General features: G+C 40.5%; 1 protein-coding gene across 3 annotated transcripts in view; it reads left to right on the top strand.

Moving 5' to 3' along the window:
- The window catches only part of wwp2 (WW domain containing E3 ubiquitin protein ligase 2), a 168,393-nt gene that overhangs the window by 51,496 nt on the left and 90,164 nt on the right, over positions 1-26,733 (top strand). For all 3 annotated transcript variants that reach the window (XM_078400790.1, XM_078400792.1, XM_078400789.1), the window contains exon 6: positions 12,368-12,464. In XM_078400790.1, coding sequence (XP_078256916.1) covers positions 12,368-12,464 — 97 coding nt within the window. The remainder of the gene's footprint in view (positions 1-12,367; positions 12,465-26,733) is intronic.

The following is a 26,733-nucleotide window of genomic DNA, read 5'->3' as shown; positions in this document are numbered from 1 at the left end:
CTAACGAAAAGCTAACTAACTTTATTACCAAAAATTCAATCACATTGACATTTCCAAAGAACATGTTTCATATTTACATAACCCTCTGGGTGGAAAAAGCAATTTCAATCCTAAGTGACCAAACTCACACATACACGATATCCCAAAGTAATTTCTCCTGAAGTTTATTGGCTAGCACTGAATGCAGTTTTCTATGTACGGTCTGATTAGCTCTCTATACAACTGAAGCAAAGCTTTCTCACATTTGGATTTTAATCCTTTTGAGGTGATAGCCCACATTCCATTCACTATTTGCTCTTTATTTTGATTTTTAGAATTTTGAATATACAGATTGGCAAATCACTTTGTTTCCATGCAATGGATGAGACATAGTTTTCTCAACACATTAGGAGACCACAACTATCGTTTTGCTTTCCATTGTGAAGCTGATAACGTTTGTAGCAAGTTTCTTAGCTGCTGCTTTGGACTAAATCATTTGGTTTATATACAATTCACTGCCAAGCATGAGCTTCTAACCTGGTATCCTCTTCATCACAAATAGAAGCTTCTTCCAGTTTTGCAACATTAACATTTTCTCCAGTACTGGAGACCCTCAGTTGTTCATCAATCCTCTGAAACCTACAGCTTATTCTAACTGAGCTGTCTGATTCCCATTACCATACAAGCTCTTCCCACTCATAATCTTTGACCTTGCAAGCATGTATTGGTTCCTATCCTAGCCTTTAGTTCAATTAAAATTTCTGCATGCTTCCTTTCAGTAACTGATGCACTAGGACACGCAGATTTCGTTGTACGTCCCCTTTTCCTAACTTGACACCATTCAGATAATAATCTGCCTTCTTATTCTTACCACCAAAGTGGATAACCTCACACTTATCCACATTAAACTGCATCTGCCATGTATCCGCCCACTCGCACAACCTGTCCAAGTCACCCTGCAACCTCATAGCATCTTCCTCACAGCTCACACTACCACCCAGCTTTGTATCATCTGCAAATTTGCTAATGGTACTTTTAATCCCTTCATCCAAGTCATTAATGTATATTGTAAATAGCTGCGGTCCCAGCACCGAGCCTTGCGGTACCCCACTAGTCACTGCCTGCCATTCTGAAAGGAACCCATTTATCCCCACTCTTTGCTTTCTGTCTGTCAACCAATTTTCTATCCATGTCAGTACCCCATCCCCAATACCATGTGCTCTAATTTTGCCCACTAATCTCCTATGTGGGACCTTGTCGAAGGCTTTCTGAAAGTCGAGGTACACCACATCCACCGGCTCTCCCCTGTCAATTTTCCTCGTTACATCCTCAAAAAATTCCAGAAGATTAGTCACGTATGATTTCCCCTTCGTAAATCCATGCTGACTTGGAACGATCCTGTTACTGCTATTCAAATGCTCCGCAATTTCGTCTTTTATAATTGACTCCAGCATCTTCCCCACCACCGATGTCAGACTGACTGGTCTATAATTTCCCGCTTTCTCTCTCCCTCCTTTCTTAAAAAGTGGGATAACATTAGCTACCCTCCAATCCACAGGAACTGATCCTGAATCTTTCGAACATTGGAAAATGAGCACCGATGTTTATACTTGTACCCATAGGTGTCTCTGTTCAACAACACTCGCCAGGGCCCCGCCATTTACTGTTTAAGTTCTACACTGGTTTAACTTACCAAGATGCAATGCTTCTCACTTGTCCAAGTTAAATTCCATCTGCCATTCTTTGGCCCACTTTCTCCGTTCTAGATCCAGTTGTAATCTTAAATAACCTTCCTCACTGTCCACTGTACCACAGATTTTGGTGTCATCCACCAACTTACTAATCATGCCACCTATATTTTTATCCATATCATTGATATAGATGATGAACACAATGGACCCAGCACTGCTCCCTGCGATAAACTACTTGTCACAGGCCTCCAATCTGAAAACCAACTCGCCACTTCTATCCTTTGCCATATATCACCAAGCCAACTTATTTATCCAATTGGCTGGTTCATTGTGGATCCCATATGATCTAAAATTCAGCTGCAGCTTATCATGCAAGACCTTGCTCAAATCCATGTGCACAAAGTCTACTGCGCAGCCCTCATCAATCCTATTGATTAGGTCTTCAAAAAAATCAAATTGGCGTGACCCGATTTCCACGCACAAAGTCATGCCGACTATCCCTAATCCGTCCTTATCTTTACAAATGCAGGTAGATCCTGTCTCTCAGAATGTCATCCAGTAACTCTCATCACTGAGGCTACGCTCATCGACCTATGGCTTGTCCACAACATTAGCCACCCAGCCCCAGTCTTTTGCTATTTCACCCATGGCTAACAATAGTACAAATATGTATATTTGCCAAGCCCCCAGTAATTTCTTCCCTCGGATCCCACAAGTCTGAGGATACACTTAGTCAGCCTCCAGGGATTTATCCTCCTCTACATGTTTTAAGATTGCCACCACCTCCTCTTTTGTGATGTAGATACGTTTCAGGGCATCACTATTCCCTTCCCTGAATTCTTTAGCTTCCATGACACAAGACATGATATTGTAGACTATAAATGCTCAATTAAGACGTTGTCCATCTTCTGTGGCTCCACACATAGATAACATCATTAATCTATTCTCTCCCTAGTTACCCTTTTATTCTAAAAATGTTCATGTCATCAAAACTATCCTTACCCGAATTTAGAACTTGTGAACCAGTCCTGTCTTTTACCATAAGTATTTTCAGATCTCCTTTAAATTTCTCCCCATCTGCGCCCTCTAGTTCTAGATTCCCCTGTCTTGGGAAGAAGACTCTGACTCTTGATCCTTTCTCTACTCATCTTAAATTTATAAACCTCTGAAACAAACCACTCAGCTTCTTCCATTCCAGTGAGAATAAACCCTGCCTGTCCAATCTCTTATTATTACAGCCCTCCAATCCATTCAATATACTGGTGAATCTCTACCACACTTTCTCTGTTGTTACCACACCCTTGCTGAAACCAGAACGGTAACCAGAATTATACACAATACTCCAAATGTGCTCTAACCAACATTTAGTGCAACTGAAACATGACATCCCAACTCTTATACTCAATGTGTCGACCACTGGAGGCAAGCATGCAAAATGATTTCCTTAATACCCTATTTTGTCGCCACTTTCAGCGTGTTATGCACTTTCATCCAAAGGACCCGTTGTATGTCAATGTTCCGACCAGAATTTGACTTCCCAAAGTGCATTACTTCACACTTGCCTGGATTAATTTCCATCTACCACCGCTCCATCTGACTTTCCAAGGTAGACACGAACTGCTGGAGTAATTCAGTGGGACAGGCAGCATCTCTGGAGAGAAGGAATGACAGTAGGAATCTAACTTTCCAATTGATTTATGTCCATCGTAACCTTAAACAGCCTTATTTGCCATCTACGATTCTACCGATTTTCGTATTGTTTTCAGACTTACACATGGGACCACCTATATTCCCTTCAGTGCACCATTTATTCCAGATTTCAAGTCAGAAAAACATCCTCCTATCATCGAGCTAATGTTGCATACCTTTTGCCAGCGCACCTTGGATGCCTTCCGGACCAACTTGCCATGTAGGACCTTGTCAAAAGCCTTACTAAGCTTGGACAATTAGCATATCATATCATCATATCATCATATATATACAGCCGGAAACAGGCCTTTTCGGCCCTCCAAGTCCGTGCCGCCCAGTGATCCCCGTACATTAACACTATCCTACACCCACTAGGGACAATTTTTTATTTTTTTTTACATTTACCCAGCCAATTAACCTACATACCTGTACGTCTTTGGAGTGTGGGAGGAAACCGAAGATCTCGGAGAAAACCCACGCAGGTCACGGGGAGAACGTACAAACTCCTTACAGTGCAGCACCCGTAGTCAGGATCGAACCTGAGTCTCCGGCGCTGCATTCGCTGTAAAGCAGCAACTCTACCGCTGCGCTACCGTGCCGCCTGGTTCTTCATCTGGTTCTTCTGGTTCTTCAGCCACAGTGTCGGATATGGCTGTAAAGTACTGGAATTCTGGCAAGCAGAATGTTTGGGTGGTCTGTATTGCCACCCAACAAAACCAAAGTGAATTACGCTTGATAACTGAATATTATTTCATTTATGTTGCCATTCCTTTCTTTGGGATAGTTTCAACACTCCATCCATAAGAAATGTCAGCCCACAATTTCAAGTGTAGCTCTTTTGCCTTTATTAAGCGAGATGTAATGTTCACTTTTCTACATTTTTTTAATTTGTATGTACTCCCTGAAGGCATCCACCCAGAATATTGTAAACAGAACAGCAAGTGTAACATGGTGGCACAACCAGTAGAATTGCAGCCGCACAGCTTCAGAGATCTGGGCTTTATCCTGAACTCCGAAGCAGTGTGTGTGAAGTGACCACATGGGTATCCCCTGATGCTCTGGTCTCCTCCCTTATTCCAAACACACAGACGAGTAGGTGAATCGGCCACTATAAATTACCCTGAATGTGTACATGATGTAAGGTTTGGGGGGAGTAGAGGGAATGTAGGGAAAACAACATGGGAGTAGTGTAAAAATGGAGGCTCGATGGTCGGCATCAACTCGAGGGGCTAAAGGGCGGATCTATCTCTGACGCTATAATAGTACCATTCCAAGATAACTGTTGTTCTGACGTGCTTGAAAAGCAAGGTTGTTTCCTCACTTATGCTTTTTCAGCTTTCTACCTCCCACCACAATGTCTGAAGAAGGATGCTTAACCGGAATGTCGTTTATCCATATCTTCGCAGATGCTGTCTAACCCATTGAGTTACTCCAGTACTTTGTGATTTCCTTACTTACCCACTCTACCTTTGGTGTTCTCTGAATATTAGGTAACTTGCATCCCAGCAAAGGTTCATGCACAAGATTCCATGGCACTAAACATGTGCTGGAAGTGGTCTGGCACACGTGGTTTTACTATACTCAGGAGCCTGACTGGGGCTGACACCAACATTGTCACTTTTTGTTTATGGATGTTTTTGGCAATTTATAACACTGGAACGATGGTACATGTACTGTCCTCTGAGAACAAGGACAACAAGTGGAAATAATCAAACGTCATAAATATCCTTCATCTAGACATTACAGCTCATCATAGGGAATGCACCGAAGTATGATTAGTAAGCAATTACTCGACTACACAAAAACTGATTTAATTTGGAAAGCATGCATCATATAACGTATGCTGTACCCTCAACGACGCCATGTGGATCATCACTGGCTGCCTACACCCTACTCCGACGGATCTCCTGTTGGTGCTTGCAGGTATCGCACCCGCCAAGCTTCGCAGAGAGTTCCTCACTCATAGGCTGGCGTGCAAGGCCCCATCGGACACCAAACATCTTTTGCACCAACTCGCCCAGGATTCACAGCAACTGGGACCTCAACGCCTGTCATCTCGTCGCCCTTTCTCCCGTCATGCATCGACCCTCTGTGGCTCCGGTTTCAACATACTAGGAGCATGGAGAACCAGCTGGGAACAGACATCGCGACCTCCTCAATTCACTGTCGCACCGAACACCACAGCCCTACCCGGCTCGACATGCCCCGCAAAGAGTGGGTCGCCCTGAACCGGCTCCGCACAGGGGTCGGCCGGTTCAATGCCAACACGCATCGTTGGGGGTTGTGTTCATCAGCAGCCTGCGTGTGTGGAGCAGACCAGGTCATTTTCGACTGCACTGTCCTCCGTCCCCCTGGTGGAGGGGTAGACCTCACGGCCCTCGACAACAGCACATTGCACTGGCTACAGCGCCTGAAGGGCGTCACATAACTTCTGCTGCCTCAAACACAAGAAGAAGAAGATGATGAATATAAATTATTATAAATTATTAATGATTAACTTAGATGATGAATATAAACTATAGGTTACTAATCAATAAAGTTGGAGCATAGGCTCATCAACATGAGTTTGCAGTTTGAATCCTAATCATGATTAATTTTTCCAACACCATATCCAACACATTTTGATGAGTATGGCAACAAAATAGGGAAAATGTGTTCTTAAAGGAGTTTAAAGATCTGCAGATGGCCATCTTCAAATTCATTAAGTCACATTGATTTGAAATGTGTACCAAGGTCTGATAACCTTCTCCCCTATTGTGTAATGAACGGATTTGATTACGGAGCTAAAGGTAAAGGAACCACTGGGAGGTAGTTACCATAATATGATAAAATTCAACCTGCAATTTGAGAGTGAGAAGATGAAATTGGATATGTCTGTTGAGCAAAGGTAACTCCAGAGGCACGAGGGAGGAGCTCGCTAAAGTTGATTGGAAAGCGGTCCCAACAGGAATGAGGGTGGAACAGCAATGACAGGAATTTCTGGGAACAATTCGGAAGATGCAGGATCTTTTCTTTCCAAAAAGGAAAAATGCTAACAGGAGTATGAGGTGAAATTCAAGAGAATCATGGAGTGGAAGTTAGTGGTGTGACTATCACTAAAGAGAAGGTGCTTGGGAAGCTGAAATGTCTGACGATGGATAAGTCACCTGGACTAGATGGACTGCACCCCAGGGTTCTGAAAGAGATTGTGGAAGCATTAGTTGTTATCTTTCTAGAATCACTAGAGTCTGAGGTGGTTCCAGATGATTGGAAAATTGCAAATATTATTCCGTTGTGCAAGAAAGGAGTGAGGCAGAAGAGTGGAAACTATAGGCTGGTTAAGCTGACTTCAGAGGTTGGTAAGAGTCCATGATAAAAGACGAGGTATCTGAGCACTCAGAAGCACACAATAAAATAGGCTGAAATCAACATGGTTTTGTGAAAGGGAGATCTTGCCTGACAAACCTGTTAGAATTCTTTGAGGAAATAGCAGGATACCTGGATTACCTGGATTTTTAAAAGGCCTTTGATAAGGTGCACCATGTGAGGCTGCTAAAGAAGATGAGAGCCTATTGTACCAGAGGAAAGATACTAGTAGGTTGACTGGATGGCAGGAGGCAAAGAGTGGCAATAAAGGTTGATTTTTCTGGTTGGGTGTCAGTGACTAGCGATGTTTCGCATTGGTTGGTGCTGGGGCTGCTACTCTTCATGTTGTATATCAATGATTTGGATAAGGGAATTGAAGACTTTGTGGCCAAATTTACAGATGATACAAAGATAGGTGGAGTGTATGGAAAGCAAGGATTCTGCAGAAGGATTTGGACAGGTTGGGAGAATGGGCTGAGAAGTGGCAGATGAAATATAGCGTTGCAAAGTGTGAAGTCATGCATTTTGGAAGTAGGAATAAAGCCGTAGACTATTTTCTAAATGGGGAGAGAATTCAGAAATCAGAGGTGCAAAGGGACTTGGGAGTGCTGGTGCAGGATTCCCAAAAAGTTCATTTGCAAGTTGAAGCAGTAGTAAGGAAGGCGAATGCAATACTAGCATTTATTTCGAGAGGGCTACAATACAAACTCAGGGATGTGAGGCTTTATATGGATCTGGTCCAACTGTATTTGGAGTTTTGTGGGCAGTTTTAGGCCCCATATCTGAGAAAGGATGTGCCAGCATGGGAGAGGGTCAAGAGGAGGTTTACGAGAATGATCCCTGGAATATTTGGGTTAACATATGATGAGCGTTTGAAGGCACTGGACTTGTACTCGCTAGAGTTGAAGGATGGGGGACCCCATTGAAATATACCAAATAGTGAAGGACCTGGATAGAGTGAATGTGGAGAGGATATTTCCATTAGTGGCAGAGTCTAGAAGTAGAGGTCATAGCCTCAGAATAAAACGACGTACCTTCAGAAAGATAAGGAGGATTTTTTTTTGTCAGAGATTGGAGAATCTGTGGAATTCATTGCCACATTCGATTGTGGAGGTCAAGTAAATGGACATTTTTAAGGCGGAGATTGACAGATTCTTGATTAGTTTGGGTGTCGGGGGTTATGTGGTGGTGGAAGGAGAATAGGGTTGAGAAGGAAAGATAGATCAGCCACAATTGAATGACAGTAGATTTGATGGGCCGAATAGCCTAATTCTGCTCCTAGAACTTATAAACTTCCAGACGTGCAAGTGTTAAGCCATATGAGAGCTTATATGTTTGGTAAGATGTGAAAGTTCTATATATTTTTTAAATGGTTATTGACCATTTTCATTAAAAAAGTAATATTTTAAAATTGATTAATTTATGTCAGTTTTAGTTTATTTCCTTTTCATCACAGTTTAGAGACACAGTAAGATTCCAACATGATGTCTGAGAAAAACATTGGACCCCAACTTATGACGTGAAGGTATATAGGTTAATTGGCTTGGTGAAAGTGTAAATTGTCCCTAGTGTGTGTAGGATAGTGTTAATGTGCGGGGATTGCTGGTCGGCGCGGACTCGGTGGGCCGAAGGGCCTGTTTTTTTCGCGCTATATCTCTAAACCAAGCTGAACTAAAATTAAGTTTTTCAGATTTGTCTATGCTAATGATAGTCAATTTCTATTTAGTAAAATTATATCAAAAAACACAGGCAGGAAAATAAGTTAAAATTTGGAAAGATGTAAGTAAATGTTTGTTTTGATTAAACCAGGCTGTGTTTTCAATCATTAGGGGTTCAGAGATTAAAACACAGAAATAAGCTGTTTCTGCATGCTTATGCTGAATACATAGTATATATTTTTTGTTTGAAGCTTCCAAAAATCATAGAGTGAGCATCAAAACCCAATGATAGGTTATTGATCTAAAAGATAATCTTTTTTCTTTCTTCACTGATACTGTATGATCTATCAAGCATTTTCAGCATTTTCCACTTTTATTTCAGACTTCCAGCAAATGAATTGCTATGTTTTTGCAGTCCTTTGAAGAACTTCTTTCCTATATCTAGAGAAAATAAATGTTGAATTCTTGAAAAAAATGATGGTTTCTACGAACGAACTTGTATTGTAGAGGAAGAGCAGTACTCCTTTGTTGGGAGAATTTTCTTGTGTTGAAAGACAGTGACGGAACCAGAGAAAACTGCCTCCAAGTTTCTTATAAAGCACAATCATGCAAACCTTGTTTCCAAAACTGTGGGCAGTAGCAGCCTATTTTGTGAAGAAATATAAAGAATTTATTTGCCAAGATTTACATTCACTTGGAAGAAACAAGTGAAAAACTGGAATTAAGGTGACTTCATTCTGTCATTCTCAGCTGGCACTCCTGTTGTGGAGCATAACATGTTTTTTACTGAAGGGAACCTAGAGAACCTAGACATTTTCAACCAGTCCCTGCAAACCTGCACTCTACCTGTCTGCTTCAAGGTCTCCACTATTGTCCCTGTACCCAAAAAGACAAGGATCACTGGTCTTAATGACTACAGGCCTGTCGCACTGACCTCTGTAGTCATGAAGACCTTTGAAAGACTTGTGCTGGCCCAGCTGAAAAACATCACAAACCCCCTGCTGGACCCTCTGCAGGGCCAATAGATCGGTTGATGACGCAGTCAACCTAGGCCTGCACTTCATCCTCCAGCACCTAGACCGCAAGGGGACCTATGCCAGGATTCTGTTTATGTACTTTAGGTCTGCATTTAACACCATTGTGCCAGAGCTACTACACTCCAAACTCTCCCAGTTAACTGCCTGAACCTCTCTGTCAATGGATCATCAACTTCCTGGCAGACAGGAAGCAGCATGTGAGGCTGGGAAAGCACATCTCGGACCCCCAGACCACCAGCATAGGAGCACCGCAAGGCTGTGTACTCTCCCCTCTCCTTTACTCTCTCTACACCAACGACTGCACCTCCACAGACTCCTCTGTCAAGCTCCTCAAGTTTGCGGATGACACAACCTTGATTGGATTGATCCAGGATGGAGAGGAATCTGCCTACAGACAGGAAGTGACACAGCTGGCGTCCTGGTGCCATCGCAACAACCTGGAGCTCAATGCTCTTAAGACAGTGGAATTAATTGTACACTTTCGAAGAGCTCCCCCTCCCCTCCCCCCACTCACCATCAACAACACCGCATCACATCTGTGGAGTCATTTAAGTTTCTTGGAACCATCATCTCCAGGGACCTTAAATGGGGGGCCACCATTGACTCCACAGTCAAAAAGGCCCAACAGAGGATGTACTTCCTGCGGCACAATCTGCCACAGGCAATGATGGTCCAATTCTATACTGCTATCATTGAGTCCATCCTCACCTTCTCCATTATGGTCTGGTTTGGCTCAGCCATCAAGCACGACATCCACAGGCTGCAACTGATCGTTCGATCAGCCGAGAAGGTTGTTGGCTGCAACCTTCCCACCATTGACGAACTGTACACTGTAAGAGCCAGGAAGCGAGCGGGCAAGATCATCTCTGACCCTCTCACCCTGGCCACAAAATCTTTGAAGCACTTCACTCTGGAAGGCGACTCTGGACTGTCAAAGCAGCCACAGCCAGACATAAAAACTGCTGTTTTCCACGAGTAGTCATTCTACTCAATAACCAAAGTCTGTAGTCTCGTTTTTGCTCTGGTTTATTTTCACCCACATGTTTAGACCGTAATATTGTGTCCTTATTGTTTTGATGTGTTTATGCTTTATTCTTAATTGTTAACTGTATGTTTGTGTTGTCATTTGTGAGTGGTGCACCAAGGCACGTTCCTTGTATATGCACATACTTGGCCAATAAACTTATTCATTCATTCATTCATTCATTCATTCATTCATTCATTCATTCATTCATTCATTCATTTATTCATTTAATGAATACTAGACCAAGTGGACCCGTTGGGCCCAAACCTCTCCTGCATTGGTGCAGCACCCTCTCCTCCCCCTCCTCCCCCCTCCTCCCTCCCCCTCCCTCCCCATTCCCTCCCCATTCCCTCCCTCCCCCCTCCCTCCCCATCCCTCCCTCTCCCCTCCCTCCCCCTCCCTTACCTCCTCCCTCCCCCTTCCTCCCCCGCCCTCCTCCCTCCCACCCTCCTCCCTCCCCTCCACCTTCCCCCACCTCCCTCCCTCCCTCCACTCTCCCCTCCTCCCTCCCCTACCCATCCCCCTTCCCCTCCCCCACTCCATCCCCCTTCCCCTCCCCCACTCCATCCCCCTCAACCCCCTTTATCCTCCCCCTCCCTCCCCCCTCCCCCTCCTCTAACCCACCCCCTCCTCTCACCTACCCCCTCCCTCCACCCCCTCTCACCCACCCCCTCCCTCCACCCCCTCCCTCCCTCCCTCCCTCCCTCCCTCCCTAGGAGATAGATTTAAACTATAAAATGTGAATAACTTAAATATAACACCGATTTCAATGAAACTTCTTCCATTAGCACCATAGGGCCATAGACGGTGAGTAAGGTGGGCCTAAAATTGTTGTGCTATTGTATACCGTTTTGGCCGTAGTTCAGGAACAAACAAACAGACAAACAAACAAACAAGAGTTTTAGTACATAGATAGTTTGAAGTTGATTTCCAAGATTAGCCAAAATACTGGTATCGCAAGCATTTGTATTATTTTATCTAGGTCATTATGTACTCAGAACTGTGAATGTATTGGTAACTTGAACCTCTCCATTAGATGCTGATACTAAGAAAAGATATTCTCACAGAAGGCAAATCATGGATTTTTAAAAGTAATATGTTATTAGTTATTATTGAAAGTATGTTTACTCAGCAATTAAGTTGTACTTTAAGAACAATTCAAGTCGGGGGTGGAATTTTTTGTTCTAATTGCTCACAAGTATAAAATATTGCCATAAATATTTTATGTGACACAAAGTTATTTTAAATGTTCATGTCTTTACTTGCACTGTGTTTAGATAATATTGTTCTTAATCACTTGGAGCTTATTTATTTTACATTTCTTGAGTTGTATAATTCGTAAAGTATTGAAATAGTTGGTAGTGGCATTGGTGAATTTAGATGAATACTTAATGAATTGAAAAATGAATGTGAAAGTTTTTATAAACCATTAGGACACCAACATAGCATGAGAAACTTTTCCAACGGAAAATGTCTTTAATTACATTTAACTCCTTGCTTTGACTGTGCTGACTTGTGAAATTTGTCAACCCCATAACAAATTAAACAGTAGGTTATATTTAAGGGCTCCATCAATGATGTTTGATGTAGTAAACCTGGTGTGTATGCTTGTTCAGTAGATTATGAGTAAACTTTACACTGAACTGGTATGTTTTTATACAGTCCCCTCGAGAGTATAAGTTAGTGTGGTCTAAGGTCCAATTTGCACTGAGGCAAAAGAGTCTGATTTTTGTTTGCATCCAGGCAGGTTTTAATGGTTTAAAAAGTTGAAAACGTTTGCTTGCATTGAACTATATTAATCTGAATCAGTCCAGAGCCAGTTGGAGGTTTTACTTTATTCCGAGCTGTGGCTTTGTGCTGAGAAGCCATACTCTTTGCCAACATTATGATCAACTGCCTATTGTGTCTGCTTGATATTTTAATTTATTGATATTTATTCTGCAGAATTCCAGCAAAATGGTAGAATTCATCAGAGCACAAGTGAAGACAATGATTCAAAGTCTTTGCCGTCATGTACCAGTGATTCTCCCGACAGAGTGCGGTAAGCAAGTTGAAAGTGATGCTTTTTTCCTCTTTCCAGAGCTTCTCCTGCTGATAACCTATTAAAGTTAAATATTTTAACATATATGTTGTGTCTGGTTGGTCAAATATGTGCACAGACAATTTTAATATTGAGTTGGTAATTCAAATAGAACGTAATAAGTATTTGTTTAAGGGGGATTTTACAGGATCCATGTATGCATCTATTTAGGAATTGCAGGTATAAATTACAGATTACATACAGTTCTGCTTTGACAGGGAATACTAAAAACCCACGCATAACCTAAAATGCTAGATGACCTGCATTGTTTATTCCAGATTTTGAACAAAAAAATTGCAATGGAATTTCAAAGTAAATTTTCACTTCTATTTTCCATCTTCTTTTTACATTGGTTTGATATTCATTTTTTCAGTATGTTTAGGAAAATGGAAATGAAGCAATATTTTTTCTAAAATATATCTACTTATCTATATAATATTTTATAATCTGATTCTCCTCTAATAAATGTGTGAGGCTAAAATTTATGTCATTTGCCATCTGCAAAAATAATTATACATTTTTTATTAGAGTTCACTTTGTAAAAGCAACTGATGTCAGTTGGTTTAAGATTGTGCATGAGATACAATTGTTTCATAAAGCATTTGTGACTATTCGTATCATTGAACAGTGGTTTACAGCAGTCACTTGCTCAATTGATCTGACATTTTAGCTGTAAAATTTACATCTGTGGGAAGATGGTTCTAAAGTAAAATATGCTCAAATGTGTTGGAAAGTAAACAATAATCTGAATTAATTCAAAAATTGTCTAAACTATGTTTCAGCAAAGTTTTAAGTTCTATCATTGGCCTTTGCTGCATTGGATTTACTGATAAACTGTAGCTATATTTCAAATGATGTGCTAATTAGCAGTAAATGGAAATCCCTTGTGTTTGATAACAGGGATGGTTCCCCATTTGGCTCCAGTTTCTGTGACTTGGAAGGCTAAATGAAACTGAACGACTGCTTTTGGTAGCAATTTAATAGTTCTGTTACAAATAAAAGCATTGGTTACAGAGACTGACTCAGCTGTGGTACTCCTCCAGTAGTATTTGATAGCTTTTTGAGTGTCATATATAATTAATTGCTCTGTGAATACTAGAACATAAGAAATAGAACATAAAAAATAGAAACAGTGGCATGCCATTCTGCCCTTTGTGCCTCTGGTGTGATATTCAGTTGTTTTTTTGTAACCTCGGTTACATGCTCCTGTGCTGATTCACATCCTTGGATTCTTCCAATATCTAAAATTTCTCGATCTCCGTCTTGAGTGTTCTCAGTAACGAGGCCCTCTTGAGTAATTCTGGGTAAAACTGTTTTGTCATCTCTGTCCCTGCCCTTGGTTCTCGGCACCCAAGCCAGAATGCAAAAAACTCTGCATCTACCTTAAGAATTTAGTATCTCGTGTTCATCTAAACTGGAGCGTACTTGTCTAATTTGTTAATCTCTCCTTCATGGCAAACCCATTGTTCCAGGAATCAATCTGGTATACGTTTGAGAGACTGTATGATACTGGATGTTTAATGAATGTAAGTAAGTGCATTTAAGGGAGGGAAGGGGGTATCTTGTTGAGAGGTGTTGAGAGGTGTATGAAGACACATCTCTCACAACTAAATAGACACAAATATAGAACACATTCAATTCTTACCTAAACGAACAGGTTTTCTTGGTGCATTCATTACAAGGTCGCGTCTCCGTTCGGAAGAGACAATTTTACAGTCCCCCCCACACAAAAGACAAACGGACTGCAGGCAAGCCGCAGCTGCGAGGGCAGCGTAGTCGCAGATCGTTCTGGAGGAAAGGCACAATTTTATAGGTCAGGCTTTGGTTGGTAAACACGAATAGTTCTGAATGGAATTGTCGGCATTTAACCATTTGAATTGAAGTAAACCAGAACAATCAAAAGCAGAAACTGAGCTGCTGGGAGTTTCATCTCAAGAATCAAGATAGTCATGAGTGTTTAATTATCATATGCACTAACAACAGAACATTGAAATTCTTACCTGTAGCTGCTTAACATGCCTATAAATGCAATAACACAGATAATATACAATATTAAAAAAATACAGTAAATTAATATTATGGTAAACATAACTAGTGCAAAAGCTAAAGTTTGTAGTGCCAACAAACACAGTCCATATAAGTTCATAGTTTGTGAGGTTAGTTTGTGTAGTGTTCAGGAGCCTGAAGGCTGCTGAGAAGAAGTTGTTCTTGAACCTGATGGTCATGGTTTTTGGGCTACTGTACCTTCTTGTTGGTAGTAGAGAAATGAGAGCGTAGCCAGGTTGATGTGTGTCTTTGATGATATCATCTGTCCTTTTGAGGCAAGACCACCTGTAGATCCCTTCGATAGTGGGGAGGTCAGTACCTGTGATGGACCGGGCAGTATCACTCTCTGAAAACTCCTTCGTACTGTGTAGTAGAGTTGCCGAACCAGGCCACAATGCAACTAGTCAATATTGTTTCGACCATAGACCTGTAGACGTTCATAAGAGTATTCATCGACATATGGAATCTCCTCAATCTTCTAAGTAAGTAGTGATGGTTGATGAGATTTCTTTGTGATTGCATCAATGTGCTATGTCCAGGACAGATCTTCAGACATATGTATAGCCAGGAAGTTGAAGCTTTTCACTCATTCCAGCGCTGTTGCATCGATGAAGAATGGTTCACGGATCTCCTGCTTTCCCCTTATAGTCAGTAAATTTAAACAATTTGATGGAGCTGTGTCTGATGTTTGGTTCTCTGGCATTTAGGCTGGAAATTGTCTCTTGAGAATTTATATCAGGTTATGGGGATCTGAATACCCACCCCAACCACCAATCTCCATTGATTTCAAAAGGGAATTAAATGGCTGCAAATAAAAAGGAAAGGGACTAGTAAATTTATTTTGTTTTAAAGGATTTTAATTATGTTTTATTTCAAGTTTTAATTTCTTGTGTTTTGTGATCATTATTTTTAAGTAATATTCATATTTTTTAAATCATTGACTTTATTTTTGCTAGTTTTTAAGTTTTGCTGAATGCCAAAGACATATAAAAAGTATTAAAAATTCCTCAGCTTTTAAAACTGGCAAATCTGGGCATGTTGTTTACCAGCTGTCAAAGCTTTCAATGGTGTTTCGGAGGTGGATTTTCCTCATTTCTTACTTGGAGGTCTTATGGCAGTCAGCCCACGAAATTAGAATCTGGAGTGATTTTGAGTTATACTCTTTGCATTGAGACCAATTAATTGAGTGTGTGGGAAGGAACTGCAAATGTTGGTTTGAACTGAAGATAGACACATAACGTTGGAGTAATTCAGTGGGACAGGCAACATCTCTGGAGAGAAGGAATAGGTAACGTTTCGGGTTGAGATCCTTCTTCAGACAGTGATTGAGTGTATTGGGAAACCATGAGTACCAGGCTCGGGTCCGTAAGCTTTGGCCTATGATTTTTCATGTCACTTGCTAATAGACCATAATGTTTTATCGAGATTTACAAAGCCACCTTGAATGTAGGCACTATTTTTCAAGGAGATTTTAAGATTGTAATTCAATCTTTTTCGCTGTCCACTTGGTTAACTCTTTCCATAACAGTGCTCGAGATAGTATGGCTATTTTGGGAGTCTGGTATTGGATATAGATCGGACATGGCCTGACCATTGGAGCTGACTGACAGTAATTAGAGCCTCGATGCTTGGGGGTTGTTCTGGGAGAGGATTCTAATGTTGGTTTGCTTGTCCTGCTGGTTGCTCTGGAGTATTTTGTGGTGGTAGTATCTCCTCAATGCCTTGAGATGCTTGCTAGAAATAGATCAATTCTCAGAAGTATATAGGAGGACATGGATCTCTGCTGCACAGTAGACCATGTGTTATGTGCATGATTTGTGTTTTTTTCACGCACGCTTTTTGTCAGCTAACCAAATGCTGTATTGGCACATTGTGGGTGATAATGTCCATATTAGGTGAGAGGTGGCTCTCTTAGCACTCTACATGGAGTGTCAGCTAGGTTTTTATGGTTTAGTCATTGAAATAGGACAAGCCCTGAACCTTCTGACAGGCAAGGGAACAATCAGACAAAACTGTAAAATATAACTGGAACTCAACTACATTAACTTATTGCAATGGTATGGAAGTGTGGAGAATCTTCATTGTAACATGTAGCTGTGAATCAGCAAATCTGGTGTGCTTTTGACAATGATTCAGCCTACAATAAAGGAGAAAAGTGCTGTTATTCACTAGATCCGAATAAAAATGGATACAGCATAATAGAATTTGGATGAAATATCTCTGCTGGTGCCTTTATTTACTCTTTATTTGTTATAAAGTTTGATCAGTATGGTTTTTCTGAGATTTTGTAACTCTTCAATTTAGTAAACGGTTGCGAGAGTGCTCACTAGCCAAGAAAAGCTGATTTTTAAGAGACCATGACGTGTTCTGTCTGAATATTTGTTACTTTCTGTAATGTTTTCAAAAAGGAAAGTGAGGAAACTCTGTATTCCAGGTCCAGACAGAGAGCTGTAATCTTCATCAGCATGGTGATATGATACAAAAGGCAAAGGTCCCCAGGGAGAATTGTTAAAATCACTACAAAACCTTGCAGATTTTGCTGAAACGGCTTGGCGTTGTATTTTCTTGTGTATTGGATTCTGTCAAGAAAAACATTGATATCAATTAGTTATTAATCTGGGGTATGACAAGGTTTTACATCTTTACAAAACATTTTTTGCATTTGCTCTTGCGATATAGATGTTGCTGACAATGCCAGCATTTATTGCTCATCCTCAATTACACCAAAGCTGAGGGAATAAAAAGTTCATTATATTGGTGGATCTTGGAGTCTCATAAAGGCCATATTGGTAAGGATGGCAGATTTCCTTCCATGAAGGGCTTTAATGAACCATTTATTTAAGAACAATCCCGTAATTGCCATTGAAGAGACTCGTTTTTTCTTTAATTATTTGAATTTAATTTCTCCAGATGTCATGATCGGATTCAAACATGTTTCTCTGGAACAATGTTCCAGGACAATGGCTGGTGGTCCAGTAATTTTAGTGCTGCCCTGTAAGAGTTGTTATGTTTGTCACGTGTATTCTTGCAAAATAATCTTCTTGCATAAAACATAGTTTTGATTGGAAATTGTAATATGAAGTTAAATATGCAAAATTAAATCTTTTAGTTGACTAGTTCTCTTGCTCTCCTCCTTCCGTTGTTGACCTCAAAACATCTGAACCCAACCATTTAAAAAGGGAGTTATGTGGATCCATGTACCTTGTGTCATTTTCTTTCTGGTTTGTTTTGTGTACAAATGATTGATTTTGGATTAACTCCCTACAAAAGGTTCCGTGGGATGTTCAGAGAGGAACGATGGAGATTTTATGATATTCTGATCAACATTTATTTCTCAACTAGCACTAAAAACAATTATTTGGTCATCCATTTCATTTCTACTTATATGGCCTTGTAGGGCAGAAATTGATTGCTGTGTTTCCCCACATCAAAATTGGTGTTTAGTTGGCTGTAAAACATTTTGTTATTAAGGTGAGAAGTATGGTACAGAGATAGGTGTTTTCTCTTTGTTGTTACCCCCTATTAGAAATGTAGGATATTGATGTACTAGCAGATAAGAATCTAAGTTAGTGTTAAGTCTTTTCTTGCTCATGCCAAATATTAACTATGTTTTAAACCCTGGTGAACTCATTCACACATCTGACTTTTGAGTCTCAATTATGGCATAGACCTATTTATTATTTTGAATAGACTGCTGGCAAAATTGTGTATGTGTTCTGTGGCTTCTTCAGCTCATAATATATATAAGTGGGAGTTGGTGGCAACTAATTCTTGCAGATTTATTGTAATATTGGTGCCAAACCTGTTGCCTTTTAATCTTGCATCTAATATTTCTTTATCCTTTGCATGATTTTTTTTTGCTAATGATGCACTCAGTTAATTTTGGAGTAAACAAAGGGTTTGTGTGACTGTTCAGACACTGTTACACACTCCAGTATTAACAAATACCTCATTGTTTGGTTAGCAATTACATTGCAACAGTTCATGAATTTTACTAAAAAGCAAACACATACGACTACAGTGATTATGTTGTTAACCATTGATTCAAACCAGCTTTGGAGAGCATGCGGTATTGTAACTGTGGTGAAGATCCATTGAGCAACATGAACTGAAAAGTTGAAAAAAACATTTTTTTCCTCATCACACACATTTTTGCCCTGCTCCTAACTTTAATTTGCAGATTTAAAATTATGAAAGAATGGTAATCTATATTTGTATACTGATGCAAATAATTGCAAATGTGTGCTAAGGTCATTTTCACCAATGATATGTGCATTGTATGTATATTTATCCAAATTGCTATTTAAAGCTGCAACAATACCTTATGCGCTACATCATTGAATGAGAAAATTTGCCATTAATTCAGCAGATGGATTAAATGGATCAATTCAGTTTGGTTTTGTTTAGTTTATTATAGTCACGTGTACCAAGGAACAATGATAAGCTTTTTTGTTGCATGCTGTCCAGTCAGCAAAGAGATTATACATGATTACAATGAAGCAATCCACAGTGTAAGATAAAGGGAATAGCGTTTAGTGCAAGATAATGTCCAGTAAAGTTCGATTAAAGATAGTCCGAGGGTCTCCAATGAGGTACATGGTAGCACAGGACTGCATTAGTTGGTGATAAAGATAGAAACATAGAAAATAGGTGCAAATGTTGAAATGGTTCCTTCTGCACAAAAGAGGGATCCCAGGAAAAAGATGAACTAATCTTTATTACCAAAAATAATCAGAGAATATATTAAATCAATGACAAGAGGATACGAAGTGGATCGGACCAGGGGTAGACCAGGTGCTGGGAATTTTGTAAGAACCAAAGTAAGAAACCAAAAAGAAGGAAAACTATAAGGAGGGAAAGCAATGGTTATGTGAAAATCATGGCAAGGAATATCTATAAAATCACAGGGGGGTGGGGGGGGGTTCTATGGATATATCAAAAAAGAGGGTAGCTGGAATAAATATGGGAAATGTAGAGACTGAGGCTGAGAATAATAATGGGAATCAAAAAAATGCCAGAGAAATTAAATCAGTACATTGCATCAGTCTTTATAGTGTAGATCAGTGCAAAAATTCTAATGATATCTGATGGGCTAGTTTCAAACAGTATTAACGGACTTGTAACAATCACAGTCACAAAGAACAAGGTATTGATAACATTATTAGTTCTCAAGGCGGCCAATTTGCCAGGTCCCAATGGTCTGAACCCAGTGGTTTTACAGGAAGTAATTACAAGGATAATGGAGCTGTTGGTTGGTGTTTTGAAAATTCTGTGTGTTTTGGGAAGGTGCCAGGCAAGAGCAAAACTGTAAATGTGACTCTACTGTTAAAGAAAAGGAAGACAAAAGACAATAGCAATAGGCCTATTAGCCTTTTCAACATGATGCTGGAGGTTATAATTATGAAAGGAATACGCAGTCATTTGGAGAAGCTGAATGTAATCAAACCAAGTTAACATGGTTTTATGAAAGATAAATAATATTTGACAAATTTGCAGGAGTTCTTTGAGGATGGAGCAAGCAAAGTTTATGGAAGAGAACCTGTAGAGGTACTACATTTGGATTTTCAGAAGGCATTTGAGAAGGTGCCACACAAAAGACTAGCAAACCTGATGATTGATGGTATTAGGGAAATGTTTTGGCATGGATTCATGATTGGCTATTTGAAATGAATGGATCCTTTTTAATGGTGAAAGGATGTAACTATTGGAATGCCGCAATGATCATTACTTAGCCCTCAATAATTTACGATTTATATTAATGACCAAGAGGAAGGGTCTGAGTGTAAGGCATCCAAGTTGCTGATGTCACAAAAATAGATGGGAGGACATGCTGCAATGAGGATATTTGGACTCCGGAATAGGCTGAATGAGTAGGCAAATTATGTTTAACATGGGAAACTGCAGGTCATACACTTTGGTAGGAGGAATCTAAAGGCAGACTATTATTTAAATGAATAAATATTGTGAAGACTAGAAGGGGTTTTTTCTGCAGCTATTCTGCACGAATTTCAAAAGGATAGTGGGCTCGTGCAGGTAACTGGCACATTGGCCTTTATTTCACGAGACTGGAGTTTAGAAATAGGAAAGTATTACAATTGTACAGCATACTGAGGTGGCCACATTCAGAGTACTGTCCATTTTTTAATCTCCTTCTTGAAGAACTATTGACATGGAAAGCAGTTCAAAAGAGAGATTCGCTTGGCTAATTCCTGGGATGAGAGAGTTCTCTTATCATGTGACTTTAGAAATTGGACTAATATTTTTGAAATTAAGAAGAATGAGGATGATCTTATTAAGATTTATAAAAAAGACCATGACAGGTGTCAAGATGTTTCCACCAACAGGAGAGCATAGATAGTTACAAGGTTAGAGGCTGAACATTTAAAATTTAGGTGCATAAGAACCTCTTTTCACAGAGGATGGTGGATCTCTGGGATTCACTATCCCAGAGTGTGTGGGGAAAAGATCATCATTGGCATTTAGCGAAGATATAGAAGCATTTAAAAAAGAACGAGGAATTGAGGCCTATGACAGGAAATGAGGCCTGGGGCAGAGCAGCCATGATGATATTGAATGAGCTTGAAGGGCTGGATGGTCTACTCCTCCTGTTTTCTTATCTTGTTGTGTTGAGTAGGAAAGAAAATGAGTACAACATTTGGCCAAATTTGAAAACAATTTTCTGAAATCAAAATACTGCAGATGCTGGAAGTCTGATTTAAAAACTGAAAACAAGAAATACTCAGCATATTGAATGGCATCTATAGAGAAAGAAATTGAATTAATATTTCAGGTTGTTGATCTGCACTCAAAACAGATGAAAGGTGTTGATGAATTAGGGTTGCCAACTGTCCCATATTAGCCGGGACATCCCGTATTTTGGGCTAAATTGGTTTGTTCCGTACGGGACCGCCTTTGCCCCGCATTAGGCCCGGATGCTGTAGGCCCGGACAGTGTAGGCCCGGATGCCGCTGCAGGTTCGGACAGTAGCGGCCTGGAGGCCCGGGTGCCGCCTAGCGGCTGCCATTGTTGGAGTGGGAGCACGTGGTCGCTGACTGGGTGAGGTCAGGTGGAACGCGGGGCAGTGACATCACCTTGCCCCTTATTTGGGAGTGAGATGGTTGGCACCCCATGATGAATTGTCATTGACCTGAAAATGATCTCCTGTTTCTCTTTTAGCTGCTGCATGACCTGCTGTGTACTTACAGCATTTTATTTAAAGCAGTTTAAGTTTACAATAGAAAATTGATGATAATACTGGCTGTGAAGTCGGAATCCAAGATTATCACTTATTTAAGTGAGCCAGGATTATTCAGGTGTTACAGGATGTTTACAATTTGAAAAGTTCAATTAACTTGATCTGCTTCAGCAAGAAGCTGTTAATGTTACACCATCAAGTCCTTTTCTGTAAAGTAGGATTTACAAAAGCCTTAATTTCTTGCACACAAAGACTTCAGTACACAGAAGTTCAACATTATTGATCAGATATCAAGAAGTCAGATAATCTGCAAACCATCAATAGGATCACAGAACAATGTGATCGAAAGGAGGCTACTAAATCTGAGATAAAAAATTTTAATAACAATTTTCCATTTCTCCATTTCATTCCTCATATCCCTTCAGAGTTGTCTTCTTTATGCATTTCAACACTTTTCTTTTGAAGGCTACTATTGAATCTGAATCGATCAATTCATCATTCAGTCTAGATTTGATCTTGCATTTAAATGAGATTACTTCCTTTTGTCACATCTGGTTCTTTTGCTTATCACTTTAAATCTGTTTCTCTGGTTATTGACTCTTTACCCATTTAGAAATGTTTCAACTTACCTAAACCCCTTGTAGTTTTAAACACATCTATCGCAACACCTGTTAGCTGCTTTTGCTCTGTGCATTAATCCAGCTTCATTAGTCTATATCCAAGTAACTGTGATTATTCCAGTAATTATTTTTGGTAATACCTGTAAAATCTTCTTGTCTCTTTCAAATGAAATCCCCCCAAACTGATTTCAAACCTCTAGCCAGGGCTGAAGTAGGTCACATTATAGAGTTTGTATGCCATGCATCTGTTTATAAAGTATTGGAATTTATTTGTTTGACTTTTTAAGTGTAACTAGAACAGGGTGGACCCGTTGGGCCCAAAGCTTTCCTACATTGGTCTAGCACCCTCCCCTCCCCCATTCTCCCTCCCCCACTCCCCCTTCCCCCTTCCCCTCCTCCCCCACTCCCCCTCCCCAACCTCCCCCTCCCCACCACTCACCCACTCCATTCCCCCTCAACCTGCTACAGAAAGGATGTAATTAAGCCAGAGAGGGTGCCGAAAAGATTCACAAGAATGTTGCCTGGGCTGGAGAGCTTGAGTTATAAGATGAGATTGGATAGGATGAGCCTTTTTTCTCTGGCAAAAAGGATGATGAGGGGTGACCTTATGGATGTTTATAAAACTATTGGGGACAGCGCATAAACAAGAGAGATAGTCACAGACTTTTACTCAGGGCAGGTGGGTGTAAAGTTAGAGGTAATTGGTTTAAGGTGAAAGGGAAAAGGTAGTTTTTCTTGCAGAGGGTGGTGGTATATGGAACTAGCTGCCAGAGGAAGTGGTAGAGAAAGGTACAAATAGGTACAATTACAAAGTTTAAAAACATTTGGACGAAGAAATAGGCCAATCCAGACAAAAGGGATATGCTTAGAAAGGCATCTTGGTTGGCATGACCAGTGAAGATAGTTATCAAGAATTACATTGGAATCTTGATCAACTGGGAAAGTGGGCCAATGAATGACTAATGGAGTTTGATTCAGATAAGTGAGAGGTATGACATTTTGGGAACTCAAACCAGGGTTGGGCTTTCACAGTGAATGAAAGGTGCCTGGGAGTGTAATAGAGCAGAGGCATCAAGGAGTACAAGTGTATAGTTCCCTGAAAGTGGCTTTCCAGGTGGATAGGGTGGTGAAGAAGGCTTTTGGCACATTGACCGTCATCAATCAGGGAATTGAGTGTAAAGGTTAAGACGTTATGTTACAGTTGTACAGGACTCTGGAGAGGCCGTATTTGGAATATTGTGTTCCGTTATGTTCACCCTGCTAAAGGAAAGATGTCAATTGGCAGGAAAGAGTGCCGAAAAGATTTACGAGGATGTTGCCAGGACTTGAAAGCCTGAGCTATAGGGAGGGGTTGGGCAGGTTGGAACTTTAGTCCTGTGAGTGGAAGTGGCTGAGGGGAGATCTTGTAGAGGTGCACAAAATCATGAGGGGAATAGATAGGGTGAATGCACAAAATATTTTACCCAGGGTAGGTGAAATCAAGAAATAGAGAGCATAATTTTAAGGTGAGAGGGGCAAGATATAATAGGAACCTGAGGAGCAACATTTTCACACATAAGGTGGTGGGTTTATGGAATGAGCTGCCAGAGGAAATAGTTGAGGCAGATGTAATGACAACGTTGAAAGGATATTTAGACAGATACATTGATGGAAAAGGTTTAGAAGGATATAGGCCAAATGCAAGTAAATGGGACAACAATCCCTTTAGTCCCATTACCCGCTCCTTTTTCTGTCTTGACTCCCCTTTGATTCCTCTCGCCATTAACCTACATTGTATAATTAATACCAGGCAAGTAACCTATCAAGATATCTTTGGCAAGTGGGAGAGAACTAAAGCACCAGGAGGAAACTTACGCAGTCATATAAAAATGTGTGAATGTACACAGACAGCACCCACATTGATTTCAAGTCTCTTGGGCTTTGAGGCAGCAGCACTATTTGCTGGACAACTGTGAGTCTGCGAGACAGCAGCTCAAACGGATAACGTGTGTCATAACATGATGCAAAGCAGAGTATTGCTAGAGAATCTTCATGTTCATGTTATTGAGCCTTCAAATTAGTTACAAAGATTTTCGGAGAAAGGAAAGTGTTCTCCCAAAGATGGCAATTTCCATCAATATTTCAAAAAAATTGAAATCCGTTTCACATTAAAGTCCATTAAATTTAGAGTATTGACCTGGAAAAATGAACCTTAACACTGGACAAGTTTTTTGTCTGGGATCTATTACAACAGAGAGAAAATATGTATTATAATATCTTGGTAGAGACTTTCCATATGTATAATTCGTATAGCTATTTCTGTATCACTTCCCATAACTTCCTCTATGTTGTCAGACTCCCTGACTAACATTATGTCTGCAATGAGTCAAAATTTCCGTCAGCTGGATTTCGGGAAGGTTGCAGTTGCTTTTGGCTCTTGCCATCAACCCTACTCTATTGCTACTTATTAATGTACTCCCTGACCGTGAGCTTTGGGTGAATTAGGGTTTTGTAAAGGGCTAAAGGGATTCAAAGACAAAGGTTTGAAAGAAGTAACTGAGGTGGCAAATCTAAATGTTGGAACTAAATTTCAGTTGTAGAGGACAGTATAATTTTAACTTTTGGGGATATGAAATGTGAATGATCACCTTGTCGGGAGTGTATTTTCTTAGGTAATGTGCAGAGAACCCTAAAAGGGAGAGGGCAAAGCTTAAGAAATTGAGAAGGGCCGTGACTGAAGTGTCGTTGGACGAACCTTTTGCACCAGTGACCACCGTTCTATTAACTTTAAAATGGTTATAGATAAGGACAAGATGGGCCCACAAGTTAAAGTTCTGAATTGGGGCAAGGATAACAATGATGGTATTAAACAGGAACTTGATAAAAATTGATTGGATTGGAGTGAAGGGCAAGGCAGTAGGGAGTAAGGAAGCCTAAATGAAGAGTGAAGTTGAATCTCTGAGCAGGAAAAGGAAGTAGGCATGGGTCAGGTACAGACAGCTGGAGGGGTTTAGGGGACTGAGGAACATAAGTGAGAGGAAAATCAGGAGGGCAAAAACAGGGGAGGAGATAGCTCTGACAGACAAAATTAAGGAGAATTCAAAGAGATTTTATGTATATTAAGGAAAAGAGGGTAACTAAAGAGAAAATAGTGCCCCATCAAAAACCAGAGTGGTCATCAATGTGTGGAGCAGCAGGAGATGAGCAAGGTCCTCAATGAGTATTTCTCTTCTGTTTTTACTGTGGAGAAAGACATAAAGGCTAAGGAATTTGAGACAGTTAATGGAAATGTCTTGTGGACAGTTCATATTACGTTCGAAGAGGGGTTGAATGTCTTAAGGCATATGAAGGTAGATAAATGTCCAGGGCCTGGTCATATATTTCTGTGGGAAGCAAGAGAAATAGCAGTAGCCCTGGCTGAAATTTTGAATCATCATTAGGCATGGGTGAGATTCCGGATGATTGGAGGATGGTTAATGTTATGCCTCTATTTAAGAAGGGACGCAAGGAAAAGCCTGGAAACTATAGACCAGTGAGTCTAACATCCGTGGTAGGTAAGTTACTGAAGAAGATTCTCGGGGGCAAGAGATATATGCATCTCGATTGACTGGGGCAGATTAGCAATATTCAGCATGGTTTTGTATGCAGGAGAATGTGTCATACGAATTTGAGTTTTGTTTTGAAGAAGTATCCAAGGAGATTGGTGCGGGAAAGGCCGCAGACATTGTCTATATGGACTTCAGCAAGGCCTTTGATAGGATTCTACAGGGTCTGGAAGATTAAATTGCCAGGTATCCAGGGGGACATAGATAACTATGCAGAATTTACTTCATGGTAGGAAGGAGAGTGTGGTGGTGGATGGTTGTTTTATGGATTGGAGGTCTGTGACTAGTCGGTTCGGTGCTGAGCCCATTGCTGTTTGTAGTTAATGGCATGATTAGTAAGTTTGCAGGTGACACTAAAGTAAGTGGTATTGCAGACAGTGAAGATGTTTTTTCAAAATTTACAGCAGGATCTTGATCAGCTGGGGAAATGGGCTGTAAAATGGCTAATGAAGTTTAGTGCATATATGTGTGAGGTGTTGCATTTGGGAAGTCAAACCTGGGCAGGATCTTCACAGTGAATGGTAGAGCTCTGGGGGTGTTGTAGAATAGAATGATCTAGGAGTACAGGTACATAGTTCCCTGAAAATTATGTCACAGGTAATATGGTGGTAAAGAAAGCGTTTGATACATTGGCCTCAATCGGTTAGGGTATTGAGTATAGAAGTTGGGACATTATGTTACAGTTGTACAAAAGGTTGGTGAGGCCGCATTTGGAATATGTGTAGGAAAGATCTGCAGATGCTGGTTTAAATCGAAGGTAGACACAAAATGTTGGAGTAATTCAG

This window comes from Rhinoraja longicauda, chromosome 6, assembly GCF_053455715.1.
Source record: "Rhinoraja longicauda isolate Sanriku21f chromosome 6, sRhiLon1.1, whole genome shotgun sequence".
Lineage (NCBI taxonomy): Eukaryota > Metazoa > Chordata > Chondrichthyes > Rajiformes > Arhynchobatidae > Rhinoraja > Rhinoraja longicauda.
Note: the sequence above shows the minus strand (reverse complement) of the source record. Positions and strands in the feature narration are given on the sequence as shown.